This window comes from Protomyctophum parallelum (assembly GCF_964188405.1).
Source record: "Protomyctophum parallelum genome assembly, chromosome: 22".
Lineage (NCBI taxonomy): Eukaryota > Metazoa > Chordata > Actinopteri > Myctophiformes > Myctophidae > Protomyctophum > Protomyctophum parallelum.
The window spans coordinates 11,001,238-11,011,750 of record NC_139714.1 but is presented as its reverse complement, the minus strand read 5'-3'; the positions used below and the strand labels follow the sequence as shown (position 1 = coordinate 11,011,750).

The 10,513-nt window shown below is 42.6% G+C and overlaps 2 protein-coding genes across 2 annotated transcripts in view; one reads left to right on the top strand and one right to left on the bottom strand.

Annotated features, from left to right (window-relative positions):
• Positions 1 to 1,911, top strand: part of myrfl (myelin regulatory factor like) — a gene marked incomplete at both ends in the record, with an annotated part of 14,975 nt that extends 13,064 nt beyond the window's left edge. The window contains 6 exons of the mRNA XM_083758047.1: positions 29 to 76; positions 942 to 1,026; positions 1,160 to 1,234; positions 1,363 to 1,474; positions 1,568 to 1,639; positions 1,822 to 1,911. Coding sequence (XP_083614173.1) covers positions 29 to 76; positions 942 to 1,026; positions 1,160 to 1,234; positions 1,363 to 1,474; positions 1,568 to 1,639; positions 1,822 to 1,911 — 482 coding nt within the window. The remainder of the gene's footprint in view (positions 1 to 28; positions 77 to 941; positions 1,027 to 1,159; positions 1,235 to 1,362; positions 1,475 to 1,567; positions 1,640 to 1,821) is intronic.
• A 1,911-nt stretch (positions 1,912 to 3,822) lies between these two features.
• LOC310853530 (10 kDa heat shock protein, mitochondrial-like) lies at positions 3,823 to 4,128 on the bottom strand (the record flags this gene model as incomplete). Its single annotated transcript, XM_083757912.1, has 1 exon — positions 3,823 to 4,128. The coding sequence occupies one exon, from the start codon at positions 4,126 to 4,128 to the stop codon at positions 3,823 to 3,825; it is 306 nt and encodes a 101-aa protein (XP_083614038.1).
• Between the last annotated feature and the right edge of the window lie 6,385 nt (positions 4,129 to 10,513).

Genomic DNA, 10,513 nt, shown 5'->3' with positions numbered 1-10,513 from the left:
TATGTAATGTTATGTTTTGTCTCTCCAGATGAACGAGCTGTTGAAGAGCAATTGTTTGCTAGACTGGGTGGACTAGGTGGAGATTGTACGTATAACACACTACACAAAACGTCTGTCTGTAAATGAACTGTGTTAATGTTTACGTCACTGCATGTTTGTTGCTGTTTGGACAATTTGGGCTGTTCACCAAGACACAGAAAAAAGCACCCAGCTGTTCCCCATGGATAGTGCACTATATATTCAGGCAGACTGACAATAAAGGCCTGCGTTTTTTCTGAAAAACGTCGGGGGGGGGGGGGGGGGGGGGGGGAAGAAGCGGTGGGACAAACACCAGTGTTTGTGAGAGTAAATATAAGCATACGAATAAGAATACAAAAAGTCCAAAAGAAGAACGACTAGGCTATAGCTATTTAAAATGGCTCATCTACAAGCTCACCATCGTGACGTGTTTTGCTTGTGAATCTGCTATATAAAGAAGAATGTATTTGGAACACAACTCTTATTTGGGGTCCCGATAGTACGAATGTATGTTCAGATTGGGGTCTGTGGCCAAATACGTACTAATTTAGGGGGACTTCCGTCTTTGACATTTATTTTTTTTCGAACCACTGATTTAAGTACCCATTTAGGACTGCAGCCTTCTAAATCATGACCTATGTTTTCTGAAAAAAAAATCCAATATTTATTAAGAAATTACAAAAATGTTATGCTGCTATAATACTAACTGTACATGGCAACAAGAAAAAGAACCCCAAAAGGTGTTCCCGTCCCGAAGGGAACAATATTATCAATATTTACTACAACACTGACCAGAAAGATGTATTCAGACACGCAGACTGAATACTTCTGTCTGTCTGTCTGTCTGTCTGTCTGTCTGTCTGTCTGTCTGTCTGTCTGTCTGTCTGTCTGTCTGTCTGTCTGTCTGTCTGTCTGTCTGTCAGGGACAAATACAACCATCAAGTCTTTTCTGATTAAAGAGAGTGAGCAGGTGATCGACAGTCGATACTGTGAGACAGGCAGCTGTGGGTGAGTCTGTCTCACTCGCACTCACGCACACCTGTATACTGCTTTAGTCTTTCTTTTCAATAGATACAGATATAGATACTTGATTCAGGTTAATTCTCTCTCTCTCTCTCTCTCTCTCTCTCTCTCTCTCTAGATCTGGCAGATATAACTATACAGTTCCTATCAGTCCCTATGTCCCTGTTAACATGAGAGTCACTCTGTTGATGAAGTAAGTACTGACTGACTGACTGACTGACTGACTGGTTGGCTTGTTTACTGACTACTTGTGTGGCTTACTGGTTTACTGAGTGATTGACTGTTTCTTTTAACGTGTTGTGTGTGTGATGGGTCTTGTAGTTCTACAGAGCTGCTGGTGGTCTATCTCTGTAGTTTTGACGAGACGGCAGCTTGTTCTTCTGTGTTGGACATCAACTCTGTCGCCATGTCCAGATACCCTACCAACACACAGGTAAGGATGGATGGATGGATGGATGGATGGATATATTGATTGATATATTGATTGATTGATTGTCTGTCTGTCTCTCTGCCTATCTGTCTGCAGGGGGAACATGAATGGTCTCTCCATGTGTCTCGCCTGTCTCACAGCTCCTATCACTTCAGATCCACCGTGGCGGTACGTCCGTCTGTCTGTCTGTCTGTCTGTCTGTCTGTCTGTCTGTCTGTCTGTCTGTCTGTCTGTCTGTCTGTCTGTCTGTCTGTCTGTCTGTCTGTCTGTCTGTCTGTCTGTCTGTCTGTCTGTCTGTCTGTCTGTCTGTCATCTCTCATGGGGGCATATATTTCTGTCTGTCTGTATAGGGTCAGGCAGACTGCAGTACTGATCGTCACTACATGGGGGCGCTCTTCACAGACTATCACTTCCACTTCTATCGACGCTGCAAGGCCTGAAGAGACACACACACACACGTGCACACACACACACACACACACACACAAAAGAAACGAATGAATCGATTGGATTTCGCACTGGGCTTTTATCATACAGTAAATTGAACTAATATATTTTTTTAAGACTGTGTGCTTTGTGATTAATCCATAACTGTCCAATCAGAGAGCCTCCTTAATTGTATGACTCATCATATTTAATAATGAATTTGTCTCTAAACGTTCTTAATGACGAAGATCAACAATGGAGGTGATGTGTTTAGCTGTTTTTATTGACCCGTGTATAACGCAGGTTAGAGACACAGAGCGTACAGAGATGATTCTGTAATGTTTGAAACATGATGAACGTGGTAACAATATACAGTATTTTGAATACTTTGGATTTAAACTTTTTTTTTAACTTGTTCATGTTGTTCATTAAATCGGTTATTGTGGACAATGACGCGTTGTTGCTGCTCTTCATGTGTCACAGCCCAGGGCTACTGAACGTAAGATGGCTCAGGAGCCACTCAGCTAAATTCCAAATGTCCAAGGGCCGCAAGTCAGTAATATATTTCGCAATTTTCGTGCTCGGACACAGGGTCACAGCACAGCCACACACATAGCTGTCTATAGGAGTGGTTGCACCGCTCAAAAAACTATAAGGTCAAACCTCAATGAACTAAAACATTGCGATTAATGATGAAGTTACAAAATATAGAGAACATCTAATGAACAGATTATCACATAAATAAGTGGTTACTACTCGGCTGACATCAGGCCATATCACTTTCTCTTGGAACAAACAATACAATACCTACAATCTTGTTCAAAACAATGAAAATGACTAATTATGTTTTTATTGGTATGATCATGACGGGCCGCAGATGCATTAAGCAGGGGCCCCATCCCTACCTAAACTACTTTGTTTTGAAAATAATCTTTTAATTGTTCAACTAGCCGATCTACATTGACACATTGTCAGCTTGTAGATTCAATGGCTATTTTAACTATTCAAAAATGTTTTTCAAAATGGTAAATAAAAGGCAAAGTAGTTTTAGGTTAAAGGGGTTTAGCATGGACAGAAATAGAGCCCCATATGTCCAAACGGTTGCTTTTCAGGCAGAGCAATGACTCATTTTTGTTTCTCTTAATCTTTATTTCCCTTCAGGGATTAATTAATAAAGCAATTATATTTATAATATATACAGAAACTAAAATTAATAAGGCATTATTCTGCACAGACTAGTCTCGAATAAAGGAAACGGATAACAGCCATTCCATTGAATTTCTGTCTGTTTTCAGTGCATTGTGAAGTGGGCTCACAGTCTGAGGTTAGACAACACACTCCGTATTTGGGCGTAGATGCATTGGGAACTCCTTATATGGTTATGGGTGATGAGTCATAGTGGCATCAAAAATTACTGTATATATTGAGCTGAGTATCTCCCAAATAGTAAGGGTCTCTTCACATACTTTGTCTGTTTACATTATTTATTTATTAATCATCTTTTTTTTTCTTTCCTGAATTACACCCTAAAAAACCTGAACTTTGTACTTTCAGTAGATGTTTTTTGGTCTGGGGTTTTCTGAAAGATTTGCCTAAAAAAGTGGTCCACTGGCAAACTAATTTGCCTGTGGACGGTGATGTCATCAGAATCAAGAAAAAGCATTTCAAACAATGAAAAGTATTAAGATTTGACCCCAGCGCCAGGGTTCACATGCGCAAATCAGCAGTGCATGGTAGGCTATAGCTTGTGATGTCCACCAGTCTCCGTATATGAGGATTATGAGCATCTCATGTTTGTGGCATGGAGATCTTCAGGCCGCTTTGTGGGATATATCTCTATACGTTTTATTTTTATTTTTTGGGGTTTATTTTTTTTCTGTATTATTACAGTATTGGTTTTGGTTTATTTATGACATAAAAATTTCTCAATCGACATATTGTCCCAAAATATCTGCGTCACGGAAGAGGAAGTAATCGTTGTCGTCCAGAGTGACCTTAGTTCCTCCGTACTCTGGTAAAAGGACCTTCTGTCCGACCGTCACACTGACCGGTCTCAGGTCCCCGTCCTGGTCGACAGAACCGGGTCCGACTGCCATCACTGTGGCCTGCAGCACCTTGCCCTGGGACTTCTCTGGGAGCATGATGCCACCTCTCGTCACGGTCTCTGCTGCCAAACGTTCCACCAGCACACGGTCGAGCGTGGGAAGGAACTTCCTGAATGCCAATGCCATCGTCTTCGTTTTACACGGTGCCTGCTGAAATGCCGTTAGGAAAAGTGAATCGATTTGACTGCGAGGTCAGGACCCGTTTTGTTTTTTGAAAGTGATGTTTCTTTCGATCAGAAGAAGTTGGCCAGTGGTGTATGAATGAATGCGATATGAATTTTGTGCAGAGCTTATACTGTCCGGCGGTGCTCATGCCATCATGATGAGGTCGCCATGAGTCAGCAGCAATAGCCAAATATGGAGTTCCCATGTCAGCCATCATGCCCAATTATGGAGTCAGTGGTGTCAGACTTACTTAGCCTCTAAGTATTGTGACAACAATGCAACCTGGATTGAGTGACCATGACAACCTAATATGAACAAACCTGGATGATGTGAAAATGTTACATTTCCAGAACTGTGATTTCTATATCTAATCAAGCTTTATTTATAGAGCACATTTACAAAACGGTATGGATGTGCGCCCACATAGCATCAAAGGCACAGTTCAAATAAAATACTAAGTAGTAGTAAAAGGACCCGTGGTCATGAGCTCTCTAAAAGATTTCCATTTATGGAGTACCTGATGTACTGGCATCTTAGTTTGGCCTCGACCTCATATTTGGCCATATATGCCCATATATGGGCATAAAAGTCACACAATTTTCAATTTGGCCTCGACCTCATATTTGGGCATGCCCATATATGGGCATAAAAGTCACACAATTTTCAATTTGGCCTCGACCTCATATTTGGGCATGTCCATATGGGCATAAAAGTCACACAATTTTCAATTTGGCCTCAACCTCATATTTGGGCATGCCCATATATGGGCATAAAAGTCACACCATTTTTTCAATTCAATCTTTATTAGCGGACTCAGGTCCATATACAAGGTACAAAGGAATAGACATAAGAGAAACATGACAGGGCAATAAGTCATAAAAAAAATATGTAAAATAAATAGTACAAAACTTAACCCACAGGCAGAACATACAAGCATTTAACCAGTGCACTCTAGGGCAGATTCAGGAGTTTGGAAGTGCTCGTTGACTCAACTTGACTATCACTCAACGGCCCAGGCGTACCACCTGTTTTGAATGTGCACATAATGCAGGAGGCAGCAGGAGGTTGCTAATTGCTTTACTGATAACGAGCGCTTCCATACTCTGATACTTAGAAAATAATCATCTGCAAGGACTTTCTTGACAGGAAGTAGCTCATAAAATGTCTATGGTGGATTTTTATTAAACAAAAACTTTACAGATTGAAAGAGGATAATTCAAGCTTTCCCTACAGCTGCAATGTTGGTGATTTTGACGTACTTGTTTAATATTAATTAGAGAGGACTTTTCTGTTTGGATGTATGGGCTCTCTATGGGAAGTGTCACCTAGGTATCACCTTGCTGGCAGCCGTGTGAATATCATCAATAGGGCAGAATCTCTTTGAATAGGGCATGGGATGGGATACAGATTTAGTCAAAACTGTCAGTGTTGTAATAGCGTATGGTTTATGTTGTAATGTCTCCATCTAGTGGATATACTTGAGAGATACATGGCTGGGTTGTATTTCTAAAGGTTCTTTCTATGGGCTCCCAGAGCGAGAGTAAGACAGAGTTACGACAACTCTGTTCACTTCATGGGGCCAGTCCAATGACACTGGATGGGAGGGGAATCCTGGTGCCGTCTCTGGTGCCATTATTTATATATCTATACTCAAACTGAGTGGAAGTGTGTAGGGCGAGTGGCGAAGAGCTATAGTTTAAAAAAGGGCCATATGGCTCTGTGGGCTCCTCAGTGCTCACATCCGGTCTATAGCCTGCCTACTGTAAGCTATCCGGTACCTTTGCTGCAGCGCAAACATGGGGTCAAATTCGTTCTACTTCTATGCCACCTAAATGTGGATGACTGTAAGAGCCATTTGAGCCACCATATTGTTTCTATGATCCATTGTCAATTTGCCAATCAAGGTGCCATGGTTACAGGGAGGGAGGGTATTTAACCCTGGCCCTAATCAGGCACAGGTGTTGCCAGTGGCAGAGGTATGTGGAGGATCATGCTCAGAGTCACCAGGCTGGGACTCCGAGGCCACAGGAGATGCTGGCAGAGTAAAGATGCCATGATCAGTATAGCTTGGCTGAATAATCAGTTGTCAGAAAAGTAGTGAAAGAGCCACTTAGTGCATGAAAGCAGCCATCCTTCTCTCCAGCCAAGGCCACCAAGAAGAAGGCAGCATGCTCCATGACCCAAAGAAGACTGTCCCCAGCAGCGCTGAGCTTGCCGTCAAGAACCTGGTAGCAAAAGGAACTCTGCTCCAGACCAAAGGTACCACAGCTAAAACCAGGCTTTCCTCCGAGGTGGAAAGCCTGGTGACGCAAGGTTAGGCTGAGGCAGAGGCTAGTCATTAGGTCCACTGGCAGAGACTGACCAGTGGACCAGTGACCAGTATGCCACCGACTTAAGGCCGGGCACTGCACTCCCTCTGGGGGTGTGGAACGCGTGTGTCAACTTTGAAGTCGGTGGGGCAAACGGTTCTCGAGATACGTACATTACAACTGTGCACACACACACACACATGGACGGACGGACGGACGGACGGACGGGGCACATAGTTAGATTTAAGTTTGGGTTTGCAATTATGAATATTGCCTAAAAGCCAAGGTTTTGTTTATGATTTTGTTTTGACTGTGAACTTGTTCTGTATCCTGTGAGTTTGACTAGTTTATATTATTGTATTCATTTTGTTTCTAGAAACAAATAATAAATAATTTAATATGAACTCGGCAAACGTTTGGAATTCAGTTTATTGATCACATGTCTGAACTTCCTCAGCAACCAGTCACTGGACTTGGGGTGCTGTGACTCAATGACAAAAGTATAGGAGTCTGTGTTGTTCTTGTTCTCAGTGTTGCCATGTTCACATATTATATTTTAAGTGACTGTGGGCTCGTTTTCCATTAAAGTAGCTTGTAATTGGTGGTTGTGTTTTTTTGGGCTTGTTGCTAAAGTGTAGTTGGTTATTTGGGATTGCTTCCTAAATTGTTGTTTAAACCAGTGATCCTTTTCATGTTGGACCGCCCAAATTATGTTCTGCAGATCCCCATATGAGAATATTTTGTGCCAGGGACCCCCATTCCGGATTTGTTTATTTTTCATGTCGCGCGTGTGTGTGTGTGTGTGTGTGTGTGTCAGCCACACAAAGTCACTCTGGAAGTTGGACTCCCATCAAAGATACGTGTTAGATTACAGCGTGTGCATGTTGGCTTTAATGTCTAATCTTCACTCCACATGAAGGCAAAACACTGATGCTTATCACTCTGCTGTCCACGCCGATGCTTTGGTGTGAACTTCTGAAAACGCCCCAAAGAGCAGAAAAATCAGATTAGGAAAAGTTCCTCATCACATGAACATGAATCAAAACAGGAAGTAGCAACTGTTTCAAAGCCCACGTGAAACCGGATGGCAACTGCAAGGTTGCCAGTTCGAACCCGGGCTCCCCCAGAGCTTATTTACAAGCATCTTTGGCGAACAACAAGCCTTGGTGCAGCAATAAGACTTGGCAACAGTGGTCCTGTCCTGTCTGCAGTCAGCTCTAGCCTGGCTAATAAGCCAGACTCAAATCACACAGGCAATTTTCTTTTGCCAACGGCTGATTCGGTCTGGCTTATTAGCCAGGCTAAATCAGCTCAACGCTCTGTCTGATGGGAGTTTCATGGAACACATTCACATGCAGTACAAGGGAAAGGTGAGGAGAGAAAGAGAGGACATATCTTGTGGACCTTCACAGTGACATTGACAGCAATAAAGCGTTGCCAGGGACATGGGGATCCCGCTGAGACACTAGCCAGTAGCCATACGTGTGCTGAGGTGAGGATGACAGTCTGCAGAGGACATTAATGACTCTATGGAGCCTCTGTGTGCTGTATTCAGTGGTGGAAGAAGTACTTGAATAAAGGTATAGCAAATCCCTAAAAAACAAACAAACAAAAAAAAACATATATATATATATATATATATATATATATATATATATAGGCCTACCATGTTTTAATAAAAGGCCTGTATTCAAGATTTAACTAGAGGGTGCAGTCACACCATGCCCTCACACCATGCCCTTTCTTTATTTTTATTATTCAAATGTTTGTTTATTTTTCAAAGTGGTAGTCACACCGAACTTTGATTCTGCCTATGAGGGTGGATTCTGCCAATGCTTTTCAGATGAATCGGAATCATCTTTATTGTCATATCACAGTTTTACTAAGTGAAAATAAAAATGAATGATGAAATTAATTTTTCCCATCGTATATAGCCTATTTAAAAGAAAACATTAAAGAAAGGAAAGAAGTGGGGGCCATGGAGATCAAGGCAGGAAAGAAGAACGTTTCAGCGCTACAAACAAAATACTTATAATAATAATTATGATAATGAGGGGGAATGTATCCTCATGTAATGTGATTGTGTCTTAAATATTTTCACTTTCTGAAAATCTTTTGCGTTTTCCCCCGATCTATTTAGAATGTGATGATAGCTGACATAATCAAACATTGCACAAACACCGCCACCCTTCAGTATCCCTGCCATACATAACATAAAATGATCAACTATTCATATCTGCCTTTAGGCTTGGCAGCCTGCCACTGCTGCCAGGGTTAATTAAATTAGGAACAGGTGTGTTTTAGCTGGGTGAGCGCGGCTTTCAGTTGATTACAAATAAAGTAAAGTCTGTTCCCTGTCACGGTCTGTGTTGAGACAATTTGTATCAGTCACAGGCATTATGAATTATGTTTTAGTTATAGTATACCGGTATGCCATAATAAGGATATCACTCAGAATGTAATTTCTCACCCGAAATAGTATCACCCTTCAACACCGTGGAAGCTATAGGCTACTGCTACGCTACTGTAGCCCATAGAACCCTTCATCAACCCACTGTGAGTAGTCAAGCATTTAAACTTTGAGGGATTTATTAACGTCCTCCTGTAGGCCTACATGGAGAATATGTAGCCGCAATTTGCAAAATGTTGAATGAAGTTGCAACCGCAGCATGTTATGAGCTTTCTGTCAAGACATTCCGTGCAGACGGTACGTGCAGGTGATAATTTGGTCATGCTAAGTGTTTTTTGGAAGAGCTTGTTACCAGAAATCACTCAATGCAACTATAGGGTCAGATAGCAGGACCTTTCTGTTTGGATATAGTTATTTATTGGTAGGCCTACACGTGTTTTGCAACTCTAGATTCAACATTAAAAAGAAAAAATCACACATGTGTGAAGTGAGTGGTGCAACTTCGTGTGGGGGTCCCCAGGGCGTCCCCGGAACTTCCAGACCCACAGGAAGGAGCCCAGGGTGCCGGCCCGGTTCCGGCGAGCCTTAGCACGTCCGAAACGGTCGAGAAATGACAGTTACCATGTGGGGGTCCCAGGGGGGTCCCCGGAACATTGAAACCCCCAGGAACACGGCCCGGTTCCGGCGAGCCGCCCCGCGTTCGAAACGGTTGAGAAATGACAGTTACCGTGTGGGGGGTCCCTGTACTGTAGGCTACTGTACAAATAATCAACCAACCAAATGCTATTTTCGTGATTAGTGTGCACTGTGTCTGTGGCTATGTTGTTATGGCTGCAGTTGATGGTATTGGTCAGTTATGACAGGGTACAATAGGCCTATGTGAATTGGTCACTTCTTTCTTTCTTTCTTTCTTTCTTTCGCCATGGTGATGACCACGGACCGTGAGGAGTTTGTTTGCTATCCTGGTAGGGGTGTTGCAGCAAGGGGTACATACTACACTACACTGAGGGGGGCTCTATCTCTATGCATGGGTGCAGAATCCAGGTAAGGAACCGTTCTGGTGTGTGTGTGTGTGTGTGTGTGTGTGTGTGTGTGTGTGTGTGTGTGTGTGTGTGTGTGTGTGTGTGTGTGTGTGTGTGTGTGTGTGTGTGTGTGTGTGTGTGTGTGTGTGTGTGTGTGTGTGTGTGTGTGTGTGTGTGTGTGTGTGTGTGTGTGTGTGTGTGTGTGTGTGTGTGTGTGTGTGTGTGTGTGTGTGTGTGTGTGTGTGTGTGTGTCAGCCACACAAAGTCACTCTGGAAGTTGGACTCCCATCAAAGATACGTGTTATACAGCGTGTGCAACTGTGCATGTTGGCTTTAATGTAATGTATGTGGATCTTGGACACACATCCTATGTGTGCGTTTTCATTTCCTTTTAAGTTCACGTCAGTTTTTCATCTATGAAGCGTAGGCCGCTTCCTTCTTTTGTATGCTGTGTAGGCTACTGAGGCATATAGATGTAGGCCTACATTATATTAAAATAACATGTTCAGAAGCAAAGCACAAGATTTCTTAAAAAGTTCTATACCTTGAGTCAATGTCACTGTGGAAGGACGTATAAGGTGGCGAACTTAAAAGAGGGTCCAAGG